Source organism: Eublepharis macularius, chromosome 6, assembly GCF_028583425.1.
Source record: "Eublepharis macularius isolate TG4126 chromosome 6, MPM_Emac_v1.0, whole genome shotgun sequence".
NCBI classification, from domain to species: domain Eukaryota; kingdom Metazoa; phylum Chordata; class Lepidosauria; order Squamata; family Eublepharidae; genus Eublepharis; species Eublepharis macularius.
In genome coordinates, this window is record NC_072795.1 from 120891256 (window position 1) to 120911828 (window position 20573).

A 20573-nucleotide genomic window follows, 5' to 3' on the forward strand; every position below is an offset into this window, starting at 1 on the left:
TGCAGTGTTTTAGAATAAGTCCCACATCACTTCAGAGGCCCCTTTAAGAGGTCTTGGAGTTCACTACTTGCATACCAATTATGCCGCTCATGCTCAAATAGAATAAAAAGAAAGCTATGACATCATTTATCTGCAATATAGATTGCCCCCAGTTCTAAACAAGTTCCTCTAATTAATGTTATTCTGCTATGTAAAAATTGCTACCAATAAAGCTGCACATTTAAAACATTTATACACAACAGAGATGATCTAGCAACAAAACTTTAAGACAAAGCACGTAATCACTGCATATGTTATGAAAAATCTAAACCATTCTCAAAGCCAAACTTAGCTGTTAACACTAAAACAGTTGTTTTCACTATGTACTGACAGAGATTACCTGCACGTGTTAGTGTTAAAAAGCAGCACAGAGGTATTTTCAATAAAAAAATTATCTTCCATCAAGTCCTCAAAGTGGTACTGTAATATAAACTTTCAAGTAGAGTAAAACTTGGCTTAAATTAAAAAATTAACCTATAATCTAAAAACTGAGCGCAACAGATTAGAACAAAAGGGACCAGACTAGTAAAGTCAGTTCCTGAAAGCATAAAATCAAATCAAATTTAGGTCTTCATACAGCTTTTGTTTCACTTTTGCTTCAATGAAGGTCCTGTATGGTTTGAGTCGGGTGCCTGGTCTTTTCAATCCTCTTCACCCCATTTTATTTAGCCAATTCCATATCCTGCCTTTGTCATAACTTTTCCACCCTCCCACCCACCAATTCACAACTTACTTTAAGGGCAATTGCCAAGACTGCCGAGGCAAATTTATTCTGTCTACAGAACACCGTCTGCGGGAATAAATTCTGTGAGTCTTCAAGGTACCGCTGGGAGCTCTGTTGTATCATTTTGTGTGTTAAATACACAGAGCACAAGTGCATCTTACAAAGGCTCAAGTGGTATTTTCAGTGAGCGCGCACACCCATGTTTTTTCCTTCTTCCTCAACGCCTTTTAAGAACCAGAGATCCATAACCCAAGTTTGAAATCCATCCCCATCCGAGTCCCTCCGCTCCAACTCCCCCTACCGCACGCGTGTTGGAAATGCAGGAATTCGTCACACACGTAAGCGATGCTTGACAAAAATAAGCATTCAAAGAAATAAAAGTAGGATTTCGGTCCTTACGAACCTCACGAACGCGAGCGGTTCCGCCTAAACAGATAACAGCCGGAGACTCTTCCCTCGGCACAGGAGCGGCCGGGCTGCTTCACAGGACGAGAGGGGGGCGGCTGGCGTGCCGCCGCTCTCCCCGGGCGGCGTGCACACAAGGGAGGGATGCCGCCCGGCCCTGGTCCGGCGGTCCGCGATTGCTCCCGCCCGCCCGGCCGCGCTCCCTTCCCGTCCCTTCAAGCTGAGCCCGCGAGCGCAACCCCGGCTTGCAGCATCAGCGGCGGGGAACGAGCGCCTCGCCCTCAGCGCCGTCTCCATCGCCCCAGCACGGAGCTGCCGGAGAATGAATCAAACATGGCTTCCCCGCCATCCACCCGTCCGCCTGCCCGCCAGTCCCCGGCGCCGCAGCCTCTCGCCCGCCGCCCATTCAAACGCCCAGCGCGGCCGCCCAGCGCCAGCCAGACCCCGCCGCGGCCGCCCCGCCCCCCCCCGGCCACTCCACTCCCTCCCAAGCACGGCGCTCCAGCCGGCCACCCCACGCCGCGCAGCCCGGGCCCCGCCCGGGGTCCCACGCCTCCGCGCCCCGGCCAAGGCAGCGCGGCGCGTCCCCTCCGCGGCCGCCCCCGGGCCCGCCAGCGCGACCAGGAGGGGCCTGCGAGGCCGGGGAAGCGGAGCGGGCTGCGAGGACGCGCCCCTCAGGCGGAGCCCTGCGAGAGGAAACGCCGCCCGGGAGAGGGGAGAGAGCGCCCGCCTGCCCGGCCCTCCCTCGCCCGCCGCGGACCGGCCTCCCGTCCCCGGGGCCCGAGGGGCGCCAGCCTGTCGCTCGGCGGCGGAGGCCCGGCACTGACCTGCTGCGCTCGGCGGCGGCCCTGGCGCATCCCTCGTGCCCGGCGGCGGCCTCCCGCGCTCGCCCCTTCTCGGCGCCTTCGTCCCAGGCCAGCCGCCCCTCGGCCTCCGTCTCCGCCTCCTTCGCCGGGCAAAACCAGCGCGAAAAATCCCGCTCGCTGATTGGCTGCCGCCGCCTTCGCGCCGCGGCCCCCTGAAGCGGCTCATTCAAACCAGCCGCGCTGAGGGAGGAAAGGGAGGAGGAGGCGCGGCCCGACGCCCGCCCGGGCTGGGCCGCTCGCACGCATTGGAGGCCCCGGCCGGCCGCAGAAGGCGCGGAGGAAGGAGCTTCGGGGCGGCGGCGACCGGCGTTTTCGCCCCCTCAGACCGCTCCCGTTTGGCAACAGAGGCGAGCAGGCGCTTCCCAGAGAAAGCGGGGCTGGGCTCCGTCCCTGGGGCCGTGTGGGCCCCTCATTCGGCCATTCATAGCCCGCCTTTCTCACGGAGGCTCAAGGCGGAGCGCGCAGTGCAAGTCAATACGGTCAACGGTTAAGACATTCATAGAAACATGGGCCTGGAAGGGATCCCCAGGGGTCATCTCGTCCAACCCCCTGCACAGAGCTGACCATTCACAGTTAAGCCCCCAGTGACCCCGGCTCAAAGGAAGGCAAAAAAAACCCTCCAGGATCCCTTCCGAATCTAGCCCGGAAGAAAATTCCTTCCTGACCCCAAAGAACGCCTTTTGGGAACAAAGGACTGCTGGATAGAATGGGAGCCAGGAATGCCGAGTGCCTTACATGGGCGCCATTGGAGAGAGATCAAGATGGGCGGCTGTGTTTGTCTAGCAGTAGAAAAGAGCAAGAGCCCAGTAGCACCTAAAAGACTGACAAAATTTGTGTTGGCATATGAGCTTTTCTGAGCCACAGCTCACTTCTTCAAATACATTACATGAGGGTTGCAAAAAAAATGTGGAACATTTGTAGAATGACAGAATCAGTGCTTTGCAACTGGAATCATTACCGAACGAAAATACTACATTTTAAATATTTTTGGAGGTTGTGCAAGGATCCCCAGACCATCTCTGTCTCTTTAATTATCCTGATCGTCAGCTGCTCTGTTTCCTTCTAGGGTTGCTAAGTTGGTATCAGCCACCTCATCTACACTGTTGACAAGTACAAATCTTGCTCATCTCACCCCATTTTCTTCTTTAGTGCCCCAGTGTCCAGGTCTGCATTCTCCATATTCCTGTTCTGTATCACACCCCAGCTGAGTCCCCCAGGGACACTTTTCCCCATAGTATCTTTCTGAAAAATTCAATCTCTAGGTGTTGTGTACTTTCATTTATCACTATTTTAATATCTAAGTCTCTTTACTGCACATCAGGCCGTTTGTCCATGTTGACAAGTACTTAGACTGCCTGTCACTATGGCAGTTACAGGAAGGATTCATAAATGAAAATTTACACATACAATGTTAACTGTTGAACAAGAGCCAGTTAATAATCAACTCTGATGTGAGTCACAAATTCCCCAGGAGCCTAAAATTTGTCCCAAAATGCATTGGGAAGCCATAATTTCCCAAGGTGTAATTTAAGTGTGAAAAGCATCAGGAAATGGGGCAATATGGGATTAGGACCATGAGCTCCGGCCCCCGCCCCACCATTGCGTTTAAAGCAGCCCAGGGTATTATTCTTAATTGCAAAAGCTGGTGGGGGAATTCATAGCCTTTTCCCCATCACCATATCTGGGGCGGGGCATGTCTCGCCAGCCTTACCTACATCTGTAATATTTCAGGTATCTCTGCTTGACACGGTTGTCTGTAATGATTAGTCAACATACTGCATGTAAAGGATAGGTGAAAAGCACTATATAAATATTATTAAATGTATAAATAAGTGTTATCACATGACCTCAGGTTCATGTGAGGATGGTGGATCATACTTCTAAATTGCTGTTGACTGTTGCACTGAAATCCTAAGCAGAGTTACTCCAGTCTAAGCTCATTGAAATCAATGGGCTTAGGATTTCACTGTATGTCTTGATCCTAGTAGCCTCCATACTGCCTTCCAGTCTGAGATGTTGTATGGTCCTGTGCCTACATCCTGCCTGAAGAGGTCAGGAAAGCTCCCATTGTCTTGGCTTTCTGCAAGCTACGTAAAACTGAATTATTCAGGATTTTTTAAAAATAGGTAATAGGGCTGTGCTGTAAGAAAATGGCTGAGAGAGATGGTTTGGAAAAGGGATGGCTGTATACTATACTACTGGGCACTGTCTGTTGCTGTAAGTATGCTCCTACTGGGTAATTTCTGTGTCATTCAATATGTTGCGTCAAATTGCTGATGTTTTGTTTTAGCATTATTTTCAGCTCTGTATTCAGATTAATTATATTGCCTTGCACTGTGTAAGCCACCTTGAGTTTCAGTGAGAAGGGCGGACTATAAATAACATCAATAAAATAAACCAGTTTAATATTATCTTTAATGCACACACAGTTTGCAGTTTTACGGTGGCTGATGGTAGGCAAGTGGCATGATGCCATTGTCTGCAGTTGCAACAGAACACGAGGCAGTCTTCTGATGTGAGGTTGCCTTGGCCTGAATGTTTGGGGCATGTTGACCATCTGTTGGTATCTTTATTGGCTAATAACAAAAGGAGAGGTTGTTCCAGTAATTTATTTATTTATCCATCAAATGTATATACCACCTCTCTACCCTGTCTGGTGCTCAAGGCGGTTTACAGAATACATATAAAATATAAACATTAATACACTATTAAAATGGAATACAGACATTAAAAACCCATACATCTAAAAGAACAGCAACATCACTAAATCCTACTTGCACCCAATAAATCATATGGAGTCAAGCCAATACATTTAAAATTAAATGAATCAGCCTCCAAATGTATATCAGTAGACAAGGAAAGAAGTTGCTGGTGTGGTTTCTGAAAGGAACCAGGAAACGGTATTCCTCTTACATTTGCAGTTTCTTGGCAAATCAACTTTTACTCTTACGGAGTTTCTCTTATGGAGTTTCTGACTCTTATGGAGTTTCTAGCATGCTCACCATCCTGTTCTCCTGAAATTTTATTTATCAATGTATTAACAATATTTATAGTTAGCCTTTCTGACTGAGACTCAAGGCAGATCACAATAGGATCAGCTTCTGAAATGTTGACTAAACAATACACAGTACGGATTGCAAAAATCTGAAAGGGAAAAAAAAGGCAGAAATCCAGTCAAGAACTGAAGCAACACATAAGCAATTTAATATGACACATTAAACAATGCTGACTTCAGTCCCACTAATCATCAGTCCATTCCCAGAGCACTGATTTCACTTCGAAGGACTGGCATTCCACTGGGAGAGAGCTGTAATTCCAAGACCAGAGCAGGTTTCTTCTAATGTCTTCAACATTTTCTTTGCAATTTTGTGCACTGTAATGTATTTCAATTGAACCTATGCAAGTAAATTGGCATTCCTGCTCCTGTTATAATAGGTCTTCAGCCATCTCTTTTTTGTCAGCATTCTTGTCATTCGTTTTATATACGTACTGTCAAGTCGCAACCTATTTATGGTGACCCAAACAAGGTGCTTTCAAGGCAAGTGAGAAGCAAAGGTGGTTTGCCAGTTTTCATTTGCAGAGTCTTCCTCGGTGGTCGCCCCGCTTAGCTTCTGAGATCTGACTAGATCAGGCCATACCATGCCACCTTCCCTCCCATCGTTCGTTTTAGTACAAGCACAAAAGCGAAACGTTTTTAAAAATGTGTTTTATGCCTCCTCCCAACAATAACCCTTTTGTGCTCGGGCTACTGTTTAATTATTCTCATGTTACAGTCGCTGGCAACGGCGGCTAACAGCCAGATCCCATGGCACGTTTACTCACAGATAACCCTCATCAACTTCAATGGGACTCCACAATCCGTGCACATGAGCGGATTGGACAAGGGGTCCTTCTCCTACACATTTTTACACAGGCGGTTGCCGAGGACGCCCTCATATCTGGCTGCTCCTGTGCCAGGCTTTCTCTCGAGTCTATATAAAGGTCCGCTAATATATATTTTTGTCCATAAGGTGCTACTGGACCCGGATCTTGGTCTTTTATAAACTTCCTCTTATAGTTGATTCCCAATCAGGCATATTCTACAGCTACCCCTTTTACGTATTTGTCTGTCTCTCCCGCTAGTAAGGACCCCCTTTCCGCTTTTCTTGTCCGAACGGCGGTATATGATTGGCTGCTGCAAAGCGTTTCTCTCTTTCCTCCTTCTCTGCCGCAGGAGTTGTAGCCAAGATGGTGGGTGTCGGCTTTAGGCCTTTTTGAATCCGCTCTGTCCTAACGCCATCCTTTGTTTTGTGGCTCCCGCATCTCCTGTTCCCTTTTCAGCCAGCTCCGCTGCTTCTTCCAGTCTGGTTATTTTGCGGGAGCGTTTCGTTTAAGGCGCCCGTTTCCTGCTGTGAACATGCTCCCCCTCCCCTCCCCCGGCTAGTGCATTGCTCTTTCGCATGCTGCAGAATAGAGTCTAGAAGGGCAAACGTTTTTTCTTCTGTGGTGTTTGTTGAAGGTCTCCCTAAACGGGAGAGTTGCAAACTTAAGCAGCTCTCCGTGGTTTTAAAACGAGGCTTTTAGGGGGTAGGGTAAAAATAAAAACCGTGCTGGTAGTGGGAAAAAATGAACTTTTCGGGTTTCTGAGTTGCTCTTCTTATGACTGTTTTGTAGAATGATACAGTGACCATCCGAACGAGGAAGTTTATGACAAACAGACTGCTTCAGCGTAAGCAGATGGTAAGTAAAGATGCTTTTCTGTTGTACGTGTGGCCCAGGCTCTCACTCTGTTTTTAAAAAACCTCTGGGTCAAAATATTTGGGTTGCAGTTAGTAACTTAGGTTAGCATGTTAAAATGTTATAGTGTCAAAATACTGTGTTTCATATGTAGGGTTTTTAATGTTGGCAACTAGATAAGATGCTAAGAGTGTTTTGGGAGGAATTTGCTTGAAAATGATTGCAGTAGGTAGCGTTTTCCCCCAAGACTAAATAAGTAACTGTTGACTAGATGTTGCTATAGGAAAGAATAATCTATGTAGGTGTTAACTATTTAAAGCTTTTCATGAAGTGGAACAAATGTACTTGAAGCACTTTCTTTAGGCTTCAAGTTTTGTTTGGTTCAACAGCTGTCGTTGATGGTCTCCTTTATTTTGGAAGTCCTTTTGGCCTCTTGGGAAAGTACTAATATTATCTGTAGTTACTGTAGTTTATAGAATCACATATTAGAGGAACTGCATAATGCTGGTTAGGTTAATGTTGTAAGGCAGGCAGCATGCTGTTGGTGAATGTGATGGCTGTAATTTTTTTAGATTTTAATGTAGAATATTTGGTTTGTCTGTAACTTGTATGTATTACCTGTGAGATATTTTGGACAGTCACATTTATGTAATTTTTGAGCTGCACTCTAGATGGGCTTTGTGGCTCCTTCACATGGTACTTTGCTGTGTTCTTGATTAGTTATTTTGTGGCTGTTCCAAAGGTACAGAGAAGCAGGAAAGAAATAAATATACTCAAACTTGGCTAGTACAAAAATTCAAATTCATCTATTTATCTCATTCCTCTTTTCCTAGCATTATTGGCTTTTCAGAGAGTCTTGTCTTCTCATGATGTGACCAAAGTATGATAGCCTCAGACTTGTCATATTAGCTTCTAGGGAGAATTCAAACTTGATTTGATCTAGAAGCCACTTATTTGTCTTTTTGGCTGTCCGTGGTGTCCGTAAAACTCTCCTCTGGTTCCACGTTTCAAATGAAGACAGCTTTCTTCACTGTCTGACTCTCACATCCATACATAGTAATACCTATATACATAGTATGCTTACTTAGTGCAAGTCTCTGTAATTCACCCCAATGTTCTTTAAGCATTTCAGATTGTATAAACAACACCACCAAGCATTTTAATCTGCTGAATGTGTCACCAAAAAAAGCTGATCGGTTGTCACAGTTATAATGCTGCCAGAGTTCAGATTTTAAAGTTGCCACTGAAGCATTAAGATAGAATAGGGCACAGGCAAAAGAAATGAACTACTGCACTCCAAAAGTAGCAGTTGCATTTTTTTTAGTAGTGCTGCAATGTTTCCCCCCCCCCTGAACTTCTGCTATCCCATCTTGATCTCTCAATCTTTGCCCAATAAAACCACCAAAGTGATTCACATTTAATTGTTTTGATTGTGGGTTGCTTTGTTAGCCCTCTATACTTTATTTCTTATGATTCTTAGTCTAATATAAAGTTTGTCCTTACCTGTGAAGCATTTCTTGACACCCCAGTTACTCTGGTGTCCTGATAGGTTCCTTCCTGTCTGTTTTAATTGATTGTGTTTTAATTGACATAATCCTCTCTGAGCCCATATGGGGAGGGCGGAATAGAAATATAATGCAATAAATAAATCATAAATTTGTGCTCTCACCTTCACCACCACCATCTGTTCAGGGCCCTCCAACTCCCTCAAAACACCCTTATTGCCCCTTGTAGCTGGAGTTGCTTCCCAGAGCACCTGCATGATGTAAACTTCCTCCATTGCTTCTAAAAAACCATCTTTCTGTGAAAGCTTTACAATAACTCCTTCGTTCCCCTTTCCTTGCTGAGATTAAGCTTAATCATGTGTGGCTGGAAGTAACATACTTTTTTCTATTGTTTATTTCCAACCTCTTGCCCCCTCTTGCTTTATTGTTTCTCTGTATTAAATTTTAAATTGTAATTTTTTTTTCTGGGCCAGGAGCTGGGTTTCTCATACTCTTTAAAGCATCGTGCATGTTGATGGTGCTGTATAAATAACAAAAAATACATTGGATATTGTTTCCCATTGTTGTGCTCCCTTTGTGCAATAAGTACTGATTCTACACAGAGTGGCAAAATCAAAAAGAGTCCAGTAGCACCTTTAAGACTAACCAATTTTATTTTAGCATAAGCTTTCGAGAATCAAGTTCTCTTCATCAGATGCCTGATACAGAGACTGGTCAAACACAGACGAGCAAGAGAGGGAAGAGGCAATTAGGGGGGGAGGGGGAGGGAGCAATCAAAACATTCCTTTGCTAGTATATGTAAACATCTCCTTTTGGTGTGTGTATCAGTTGGCTTCAAAGGAGTTTGCCCTGTTAGTCTGTAGAAGCCAAACAGCTAGACCATCCAATTCCAATGCAGTATGGGCCTTCGGTAACCACAGCTCTCCCTGCCAGATGCATCTGACAAAGAGATCTGTGGTTCCCGAAAGCCCACGCCAGGTATCACTGAGCTCCCCCAGACCCCACCTCTGTAAAGGAAATCTGTGTTACCTGTGGTAATGTGATAACCATTCATAGTCCCTATTCAGTCCCAGCTTGACAGAGTCAAATTTGCATATAAATTCCAGTTCAGCAGCCTCCCGTTGGATTTTGTTTTTGAAAGGTTTCTGTTGAACTACAGTGACCTTTAAGTCTTTGATGGAATGTCCTGGTAGATTGAAGTGTTCTCCCACTGGTTTCTGGACGTTTCCATTTCTAATATCAGATTTGTGTCCATTTATTCTTTTGCGTAGAGGTTGGCTGGTTTGTCCAATGTACGGAGCAGAAGGACATTGTTGGCACATGAGGGCATATATGGGTTGCTGAACCTTCAAGCTTTCTTTTCTCTATAGAAACAGTTTGTGCACAAATGTATGTACGCATGTTAAATGGAGTCATCTGAGTCAAATGCTTGCGCCCTGCCTCAGATAGATCACGCTTCTCTAGTCGCAGAGTGAACTGGCCCGTAACTAGCTGAGTGTAAATTACAACCTGTGCATATATATCTTTGTGTATTCACAGGACATACAGCACCTTTTAGAAAGTGTAACTTGTTCATGCTGTCTCTACAGGTGATTGATGTCCTTCATCCTGGGAAAGCCACAGTCCCCAAAACTGAGATCCGTGACAAGCTGGCCAAAATGTACAAGACAACCCCCGACGTCATTTTTGTCTTTGGCTTCAGGACTCATTTTGGCGGTGGGAAGACAACTGGCTTCGGCATGATCTACGATTCCCTAGACTACGCCAAGAAGAACGAGCCAAAGCACAGACTGGCCAGGGTAGGCTCTCTTTGGCTTGTTTACCTGGCGCAGAGGAGGGCCTGGTGGTTGTGCTAAAAGGACTATCATGTTGCTTGCAGAAGCGTGAAGATACTCACCAAGGTTTTGAAGTTTTTATGTCCAGAGGTGCACAGCAAAGATCTTTTATTTAAAGTATTTCTAACCTGAATGCTCAGTTTAAAAAAAAGCTGAGCCAGCTTAAAACAGCTACTTAAAATAGCAGGAATTAAAACTGCTTTTGACAGGCTTTGGAAAATAAAAGCCTTTTCCCCAGTATGTAAAGGGCATTAGATTGACTATGAAGTGGCAGTTCTGAGTTTCACCCCAAAAGAAAAAGCTCCATCTTTGGCAGTTGCGCCTTTTTTAAAAAAAAATGTGGGAGCATACAGAGCTTCTGAAAATGATTTTGATTAGGAGACAGGTTCATGTGGGAGGAGGCATACTTTCACATGCTCTGATCCCAGGCCATGCATGGCTTTTGTACGTGAATTTGGCATACTGGCAGCCAGAGGAGATCTTTCAAAACTGGTGAGAGGCGATCCAGATAACTGATGCCTGGAACCATTTGACACTTCTGGACAGCCTTCAAAAGCAGCCACATGGCAGCAGTTTACAGTAGTCTAGCACGGATTTGAATTGATGGAGGAAAATTAGCCTGGTTGTGCTCTTGAGGAAAAACTGAACCTAGCTTGAAAACACTGCCTGCCTCGGAGGAGGCGTCTTCATGGGAAGGTTCCTCTCTAATAGCATGCCCAGACTGAGCCTCCTTCTTAATAACAATTGCTTATATACTGCTCTTCCAGGCAGATCAGTATCCCATTCGGAGTAGTGAACAAGGTCGGTGTTGTTATCCCCACAATACAGCTGGGAAGCTGGGTTTGTGAGAAATAGCTTACACAAGGCCACCTGCTGAGCTCATGGCGTTACTGGGATTTGACCCAGCAGAGTACTGATTTGTATCCCAACCACTTTGCAAGAGGTGGCCCAGTACAACACAGTCTGCAGCGGAATGACTCCACAAACCCTGATGGACCTGAGCAACCAAAAGAACCTCAATCTTACCTAAGTTTTTTCATGGCTTGTTTTTATATTGTGATGTTTTAATTGTAATTGCCCAGACCTGGATAGCCCAGGTGAGCCTGATCACCTCAAATCTCAGAAGCTAAGCAGGGTCAGCCTTGGTTAGTAATTGGTTGGGAGACCTCCAACAAAGACCAGGGTTGTAGAGGTAGACAATGGCAAACCACCTCTGTTGGTCTCTTGCCAGGAAAACCCCTTCAGAGGTCACTATAAGTCAGCTACGATTTAAGGGCCCTCTCCACTTTAACCAATATCCTAAATAAATAGAGCTTCACTTGACTGATTTTCGTTTGTCCTGTAACAAGAAACCCACTGTTTCATCTCACTGTTGAAAAGGAGAAAGAAAATAGAGTATTGATGGTGTTGTGTCCATAGGCTTGTCAAATAAACATATTGCAATTGCTCAGTGTTAAGATACAAATATTGGCCAGCGTCTAAAGCATCTCCAAACAGAGCTGTTGAGGGCACTTACTCTGTGTTGTGTCTTTCCCCAGCATGGCCTGTATGAAAAGAAAAAGACTTCTAGAAAACAGCGTAAAGAGCGTAAGAACAGGATGAAGAAAGTCAGGGGCACAGCCAAAGCAAACGTCGGGGCTGGCAAGAAGGTAAGATCAACCTACTGAAGCTCACGAGTGCATTGCTCAAACTGTATTTTGACTTTTCATCAGCAAAATAATATTTCTTTTTCCCCCCTCCATTCCCCCACTTCTGGATTACAGAAGGTAACTCTGAGATGCTGTGTAGTTCTTAGCTTTTCCAGTAGTTCAGTTTTTGTGCTCCTTGTTACTTCATAGCAATCTAAGAAGACAGGTGTTCATTTTTGAGCTTACAACCTTCCCCTTGGAATGTTTGGAGTGCTTGGATCGTCTTTGATTTGCATTGGTAGTGCTCCTTTCAGCTTCTAAGATGTCAATTTAGATGAGTGGTACCCTCTGGTGGCAGTCAGGAGAGAAGACAAAACACTCACCCATTGAGTTTTAATGGTGTTGGAAATGAAGTTGAACGCAAGTTGTGCTTAGCAATAGTATAGAAAACAACCCGAGGAGGTACCTTTTAAATCAGCATGTTTTAAATTAGCTTTTGAGCGTTTCTGGTTCCTTTAGGAGGGTGGTGGGTTTAAAGGGTTTGATCAAATGTGTTTGAAGTGTTTTAAAATCACTTTATCAGTTAGTTGGTGACTTTTTTACTTCTGCCTCTCTTTCCTTACTTTCTTGGCATTCTTGTTGTTCAGAAATGAAGTGTCTAGCAGGTACAGAGAATAAGCATGGATGTGATTGCATGAATAATGCAACACTTGTTTTGACCTTTCCAACGCTCTCTCGCTTTGTCTGTGTGCTTTTGCTTTGAAGCTGGTTTTCCTGGCCCCTCGTGTTCCTTTAGTTTTGAAATAGAGCATTAGTGTGGTGGCGGAAGTCTTGGTGAGAGAAGCGTTAAACCTGGGCCAGATTTCCAAAATGGCCAGCGCCTGTTTCTGCACAGCCTTCCTGAAAAGTGTGGCTTAAAGCTTCATTTTTTAAGACTAACTCAGGAGCACATTCTGTATATAAAATGCTGCTAGGAGGACCAATCTGATACCTTAAAGCCATGTTAAAAGATAAGCGCAGTGGAAGCTAACATCTGCCTTTATGTTCTCTTACGAAGAGGGTCACAGATTTTCTATTTAAATATAGCTGGCAGGCTACACCCAACACGCATTCACATTTGCTTTGTTATGCCTGTCTGACAAGCACACTCTGTACCTTTGGCAATATACAATGTGCTTAGTTAGTTGAGCTTGCAACTGTTTGTCTGTTCACCTTCCCTCTCCGCTCCTGGTTATCCTGGATAAAGAGCACTTTATCCAAATAACTCCTGCAGGGGGGAGTCTGTGCTGATATATCTAGCCCATGCTAGTAATATGCAATAATACATTTAAATACACAGATACAGTATGAACCTGATTTCTTATTAATGGTTAGAAATGATACTGTGTTAGAAACAGGAGTATATTGAAATATTCAGTGAAGATAGCTTCTGCCAAGCTATCTATAGCCTTTAAGAGTAGGCCTTGATAAATTTTCTTTGGCTCCATGAGTCAGCCTCTTTTTTCAGACTTCATGATTTGGTGTTTTGACCAGACTTTTTTATTATTGCTGGTACAAAACCACATCCTAACCTCTTCACAGCTTCATCTCCACCAATCCCACTTATTACAGCCCCTGTTAAACACGACATTTGTCTGCCCAGGTTTCATGATCCCAAACTTAGCCTTTTTAGATGCTCAGGGGGGGAAGGGGGACTCCTTTCCCTTTTCACCAGTGGAAAAGCCGGTTGTATCCAACCCTTAGTTGTGTTGCTGAGGGATGCTACGATAAAATAATGACTGAAACTACTAGGTGCTGCAATGGAATTTCTAGGCACCATGGCAACCTGGTGCCTGGGATTTCTCAAATCCAGTTTTAGAGTGTTGTCAGGTGGTTAGTATCATCACTACCCTCTGCTTCATGTACTCAGTATTAAGAAGAATGTTTGTTTCACGTATAGCAGTGGGGAAAGTGGGACCAACTCTTTGTGGCCCTGCTGACATAGCAGTAAAGACTGACCACTTCATCAGTTTCTTTGCTTCAGACCTTAGCAACAAGATTATCCTGTAATTTCAGGAGAGATTAATATGCTGTAAATCAAAAATAATGGAGGGTCAGATCACAGAAGATTCAATTCCATATATTTCACTGAGCACATAGTATTTGAACGTTCCTCTAGTAGGTCTTGGTACAGCACTTGGGTGCTGTTGAAGTGCTTACTCAGTAAGTGGCTGTACAGGAGGCTAACACATTTTTAATGTAATTCCAGATGGGTGACCATGTTAGTCTATAACAGTAAAATAAAACTAGAGTCCAGTGGCACCTTTAAAGGGTAATTCAGTTGATTCCAGCATAAGCTTTTGTGTCTAATTTATAAGAGTCATCCTCCTTGATAGTTTTGAATTGCAAACCAACTCCTGCTGAACCCTGACCACTTGCTTATCAAAATCATGGTGCAAGCAGCTGTCACACACTTGCAAAGAGCTGAACGTGGCCGCTACTGAGAGTTTGCCATTGGAAGTTAAGATTCGGGGTCTGATGCTCATGGTATCTAGGGCAGCTAAAAAAAACGCAACCCTTTGGATTTAGTCTTTGCAATAGGTGAAAATCTACTAGAGTAAGAAGCATACATGCTATTTGGAGGTCCTGGGTTTGTATGATAAATGACGCGGTGTGTGCTACAGGTTTCCTGACAGTTGTTTCCTTTCCTTTCCTTTCAGTGAGCCATCCGGTGGATTTCACAGGTACAGCTATCTCAGATTTTTCATTGCTTGGTGGCCTGCTGTTGTGGTGTGCTTCCTGGCTGGTCTCTGGGCAGTGAGTGGGCTGCTTATAAACACCAGCAGCAGCAATGTGGGTTTTCCAGAAGAATCTTCTGATTGAAATTTAAATAAATACTTAATGTTAGTAGGAGGCGGCAAATGCGCCATTTGTCCATGCTTCGTATCCCACATTTACCCCCTCTAATGTGACTGATTTTTCAGCTCAACAGCCCTGACAAATATAGATATATAAACTAGATTTACATATGCGGGGCAGAAATTTTTCCACAGAAAACTACAGCATCAGAAAATGTTCTGCTTTAGACGTTTTACAAGTTCCACATCATTGACTGCCAGAGCTCAATATTTCTCTGCCTTTTGTAGTATTTTTCTCTTAATCTGGCTTTGGCATTTGTCCTAAAAACTGTAACATCAGTACTGCAGGGAAGTTCTCGTATCTTGCACTTATTGTGAAACCATATTCCAGTTCCACAGAGCTTTTTTCTTGGTTAGTCTTAAAGCTGTATATTTTCAGCCACTAGCTTAATGCTGAGTACAGTGACCTGTTTGGGACTCTAATCCAGCTGTTGGAGGGAAGTGGTTTGACCTTCCATTGCCCGTCATAGCTCCTCTTCTCAAAATACAGTAGTACTCACTCTGCAGCTCACAAAAGCCACATTTGCAATTACCCTCTGCAAAGAAGACCATGTTTACATCTGTGGCACGAGGCCTACACCTCAAGGAGGGCTTGCAGCTTATTTATTTCAAGGTAGAACCAACTGCCAACCACTGCTTAGGATGTTGCCCACTTCCTGGATCATGGAGAATGTGCCACATTGGCTAACAGGGCTCAGAAGAGCCACAGGTGGATTGGGAGCCACTGAGTGAGTTACGGCTGTGGTAGAACAACAGAGAGGGAAGCAAGATGTGGCCGGAGGATAAATCGTCAAAGGCGCTTGCATAATCTTGCTCCACCTGCCCACCAATCCTGTGCAAAGAGATATATAGCCTGGGGCTTCATGCCTCTATACTAGTATTTATAACTTCTTAGATTAATGGGAGCGAGCATGGAGTGGATTCTCAACTTGGTAGAACATCATTTATTGCACGTACATAAGACTGATAATTCTTTTTCCCTTTTCTCTTGCAGAAAAGCTGAATTATTCTTGTGGGAAACATGCTGATTTAGCAGTGGATCTTCAAATAAATTTTTAAAAAACTGAAATTCTGTATGATTTGAGTGCCTCTTTTCTTTTAAAAAAACCCCTTTGGAGTACTTTATTTGATGTGAGAAACCTGTTTCTTTGTTAAAAACAGAATCCCTTCTTTCATCTTATTTCCACCTAAATCTAGAATTAAAAGATTCTCAAGACTAGATATAGGTGGAGATAAGCTGAAAGAAGGAATTCTCTCTGTTTTTAACAAAGCTAGTAACAGTTCAAACTAGCTACTGGTATACAAGGCTGATGGGTTGATTATTTAAAAGATTTATATTCCACTTTATCCCCTTGGGACTCGAGTCACTGATTCAGCCACTGTGAGGCAAGGAGGGCCAAGAGGAATGTATTTTGTAAAATCTGGATTGGAAGACCTTTTATTTTTAAATGATTTGGAAGCCTCAAGCCCAAATGATGGATTAGTTCAAATCAATCCATGGGATTCAGCCCTTGCATTCTGCGTTTTGGTTCTCATTGCTGCCTCCGGGTTCACAATGCTATGCTGCTGGAAGAAACAACAACCAGGAGAATTCGAACGTGACACGGTCTCCAGCCCTTCCCTACCCACTTCCTTGCCAGTGCTGCCCAGACCTTGTTGCTAGGTAGCTCTCCTTGTTCTCCCCTTGGCTTCATTTTCCTGTCTCTGCCATCCACTGTGTCTCAGATGCCTGTCCTTCCTGCTAGTTTTTGTTGTGCTCTTTTCTCCCTCTTCCCTTGTAAGTACACAGCTGCTCCTAAAATGGTACGAACAAACAAGTGTGTCTATACATGATTCTGATCCATTTATCAAACCAGATGCGTAAATCATCTCTTCCTTCTCATGAGTTTTTTTGAAACTGCTTTTCGGTTTGAGCTGATCCTGTATTGATGCCTCTAGGGTTTAACAGGAAGATGGCAATTAGGCCTTCCCACAAGGGCTTCCTACTGTGTTACCTCTGAAGTTTCTCTTGTTGCTATCAATTAACTTTTGCAGCTTATCTGCTGAGAAGGAAGCGGCAAAAAGGCTCAACTGCTGCTTTCTTGAAGGAACTCTACCCTCTTTGACTTGGGCTGTTACTGTCCTGTTAGTGATGCAAATCTGCAGAGACTTTTGTGAGCATGCTGGTATGAACGGGGGAAGAGGTTGACAAACCCTCCTTATCCCAGAAAGGGCTTCATTATGGGAAAAACACAATTAGGGAGGGAAGGAGCCATCATCCTTCAACTAAGAGACAAGCCCCCAGCCCTACCAAGTATTAAATCAGAAATTAGCCCTGCAAGGCAGGACACTGAGTTCCACAAAAGCGTTACATGAGGAGTAGTGGCAAATAGGCCACCACCACCACCACCAATCTGAATTCAGATTGAAGCCCTATGCCCTAAATAACATCACAGAAGTGTGCAAACGAAATAAACTATAGTCGAAGGCTTTCACGATCAGCATATCAAGCACCAATCCATATGCAAAAGAACCTCAGAATATAGAGAAGCATTAGGATTCTGCACCCTGGGAAACACAGGATGATGCAACCCAAACCCACATTTCTGAGCAGATATAAATTACCTGCTAACATTTCCACAGATGTTACTTTGTCAAGCTAGAATACAACTGGGCTTAGATTGGCATAACTGCATAAAATGCTTCTTCAAGCCGTTTAGTCCTTAAGGTTCTGGAAGGCTGTGTTCCTTGCTCAGCAGATGGAACTTGGTTCAACTTCACAAATCTTGTACTTCCTACATGTTAAGTTACAGCAAGTTTTCATTCCAGCCATCCTTTAGTCCTATAAATTGTTTTCCAGCTCCACAGCTGGCAGGAATCCTGAACCTCTGCCAGACAGGTGTAGTAAGAGCAGTGGTGTTAACTTTGTGGCTCAGAGAGGCATCTTTATAACTCCCATCAACTAGAAAAGCTATGCGATTACTGTATGGTCTGTGTGCTACCCCCATCAAACTATTAAGTTACCTCATTCTGTGTGTGTGTGTATAACTATCACCCTTTTTAATTACCAGATTACTTCTGAGTGTAGGGTGATCTCTCCCTGCCACTACACTTGTGTATCTGGAATGAGAAGGGCTTCCCCCTCTTCTTTCTCCATGTGTCATGTTGGTTGGTTTGTGCATGGTAGCCTTCATTTAAAAACGAGACTGTGCCAGAAGTCTTTTAAACAAACAATGCTTTATTTCTTGGCAGCTTTACATTGCAGCCTTTACCTTGGAAAACATGAATACAGCAGCATGCTCTGTAACACTCAACAAAAGCATCCTTTTCAGTCAAGCTCTGCTAAAAATGTAAGGTCCGATAAATTTCCGACTCGCCTTGCTGACAACTCCCATCTTCCAGGAGGTGGAGAAGGAAACAAGGTGGTCTGCTATCTTGGATGTAATTCCTACCAATAGGGAAGAACTGGTTGATGAGGTGAAGGTAGCGGACACCCTAGGTAGTACTGACCATGCAATTTTGGAATTTAAGACCCTGAGTAAGGGGAAAGCTGAACATAGTCCAAGATATATAGCTTGGACTTTAGAAAAGCTCATTTTAATAAAGTTATGCTGGGTAGAATCTCATGGTCAAATATACTCAACAAGGGAGTTCAAGTAACGTCAGACTCATCTATCTCCCTTTATAAGAGAGTTACTTTGTTGGATCGGGAATGTTGTGGACATAGTTTATTGGGCTTTTGTTAAGGCTTCACATAATTCTTGACAAGTTGGTAAAATGTGGTTTGGATCCTACTACTGTTACGTGGATTTGTGACTGGTTAACAGATAGCACCCAAAGAGTGCTTGCAAAGGGCTCCTCATTCTCTTGGAGATGAGAGACAAGCAGAGTGCCTCAGGGATCTGTCCTGGGTCCTGTGTTGTTGAACATGTTTATAAATGATTTGGATGAAGGAATAAGGGGGAACGCTCATTACATTTTGCAGATGATACTAAACTGGGAGGGGTAGCAAATGCAGTAGAAGACAATCAAGATTCAGGATGATCTGTATAAGTTGGGGAAGGGCAAAAACTAACAAAGTGAATTTCAAAAGACACAAAGTTCTGCATTTAGGCAGAAAAATCAAAATTATAATTATTGGATAGGGACTGCTTGTCTTAGCAGTAGTACATGTGAAAAGGATCTAGGGGTCTTAGTAGATCATACACTGATGCGGTTGCCGTAGGTAAAAAGGCAAATGTGATCTTAGGCTGTATCAACAGAAGTTGAGTTGAGTTTATTGGGATTTGTAGCCCGCCTTCCCTTTACGCAAGCACCTGGCGGCTCACAACAACAGCTGAATACAAACTTTAAATATACTTGGAACAATAAAATAAAATGAATCAATAAATAGGTGTCAATACGCATATAAAAGGCTGTACTAAAACCATAAAAAGCAGATAGCGAGAGGGTGGAACCATCGCTCTCAGGGCGGCATGGCAGGGGCACGAACAGTCGGGGTTGGGGTGAGTATAGTGTCCAGATCACATGAAGTAATTGTATCATTTTACTCTGCTGTAGTTAGACCTCACTTGGAGTTTTGGGCACCACAGTTTAAGAAGGATGTTGATGAGCTCGAATGTGCCCAAAAGAGGGCAACAAAGGTGGTGAGGGATCTGGAGACCAAGTCCTATGAGGAATGGTTGAAGGAGCTGGGTATGTTCAGCCTAGAGAGGAGACGACTGAGAAGTGATATATCGCCATCTTCAAGTATTTGAAGGGCTGTCACATAGAGGATGGATTGGATTTACTTTGTTGCTCCAGAGGGTCCAATCAGAAACAAAGGGTAAAATTAAATCAAAAGAATTTTCAGCTAGACATTAGAAAAAACTTCCTGCCAGTGTGGTTATTTATATGACTATACTGAGCTACTATGTTACTACTGCTATTAATTCCATTTCAGGCATATACCAATAACCCTGGACGCACTGCTCAGAGTTTGTGACAAGCAACATTTTAAAAGCACCAATAAATTCAACACTATAGAATGACATATTTTAAAAAGTTAAAACCAAAACCGAAAAATACTTAAACAGCTTTCATTATTGCACATTAAGCTCTAGTATGTCCAGATCCTTGTACTTCAGTTAACATTGTCATAAATATCTTGCTTACAAATAATACAAGTTTAAAAGTAAACTTTAAACAAGGGATGCATTTAATTATTAAATTTTCAAATTCTTTAAACTCAAAAGATGGTAAAAACCTTCTTGTAAATACAGCATAGACATGTGACTAATTGCTACGCTCAGGGCTTTTTTTTCTGGGAAAAGAGGTGGTGAAACTCAGTGGGTTGCCCTTGGAGAAAATGGGCAATCTGAACTCCCCTCTGTCTGGAGATCAGGGGGCGGGGCCACCAGCCACGTGACCATTTTCAAGAGGTTCCGGAACTCCATTCTACCACATTCCAGCTGAAAAAAAGCCCTGGCTACGTTTATTTGTGCATTTATTCCTGTTCCAATAATCCCAGTGGTACGTCTCTTTTCAAGAGCGAATAAACCTTTTGTACAAAAAGTAACCACAACGTGTTGTGATGAAGCCCAATTAAATTTAAAGTATATGCTGTGGTTTCTCTGCTAGTCTGAGGCCCCCCGGCCTATTACACCAATAAGCGAATGTTTCCTGAATAACAGCACCCGATAAGGAAAAGAAATGATAATTTGTCAGTTTATGGTTATGCAGGCATTAGCTCTAGTGTTTTTTTTTGTACTGTACTTTTCAAAAGGAATGCTTTACACCCCCATCATACCTTGTCCCTACTGAACTAGAAGTTTGATGGTTTGCTCCAGAGCCCTCATTCTCAAAGTGCAAGGATCTGAAGTCAGGCAGCAGGTGCCATCTTGGGCATGTACTTTAAAGTATTTTGAAACAATCGCTTTGGTTGCTGCTTCGTAGAATTTTAAACAGACACTTCCTTCGCATATTTGGTAGGGCGTATTC

The 20573-nt window shown here is 43.8% G+C and overlaps 2 protein-coding genes across 6 annotated transcripts in view; one reads left to right on the plus strand and one right to left on the minus strand.

The window, feature by feature from the left end:
• The window catches only part of NSD2 (nuclear receptor binding SET domain protein 2), a 122295-nt gene extending 120193 nt beyond the window's left edge, over positions 1-2102 (minus strand). For 2 of the 4 annotated variants that reach the window (XM_054982699.1, XM_054982697.1), the window contains exon 1: positions 1167-1526. Coding sequence is in view for 1 of the 4 variants with exons in the window: in XM_054982700.1 (XP_054838675.1) it covers positions 1996-2025 (30 nt within the window). In the remaining 3 variants the exon portion in view is untranslated. Of the gene's footprint in view, positions 1-1166; positions 1527-1995 lie in introns of those variants that run through there. The other 2 variants (XM_054982700.1, XM_054982698.1) reach the window with 2 other exon arrangements.
• Positions 2103-6175: 4073 nt separating this feature from the next.
• RPS24 (ribosomal protein S24) lies at positions 6176-15684 on the plus strand. Of its 2 annotated transcripts, XM_054984088.1 has the most exons (6): positions 6176-6264; positions 6688-6753; positions 9845-10054; positions 11629-11739; positions 14418-14441; positions 15610-15684. In XM_054984088.1, exons 1-5 carry the CDS (start codon positions 6262-6264, stop codon positions 14418-14420), a joined length of 393 nt encoding a protein of 130 aa, XP_054840063.1. In that variant the 5' UTR covers positions 6176-6261; the 3' UTR covers positions 14421-14441; positions 15610-15684. The 2 variants fall into 2 exon arrangements, with proteins under 2 accessions (XP_054840063.1, XP_054840062.1); XM_054984087.1 differs by lacking the exon at positions 15610-15684 and having other exon boundaries at positions 12366-14441.
• Positions 15685-20573: the final 4889 nt, after the last annotated feature.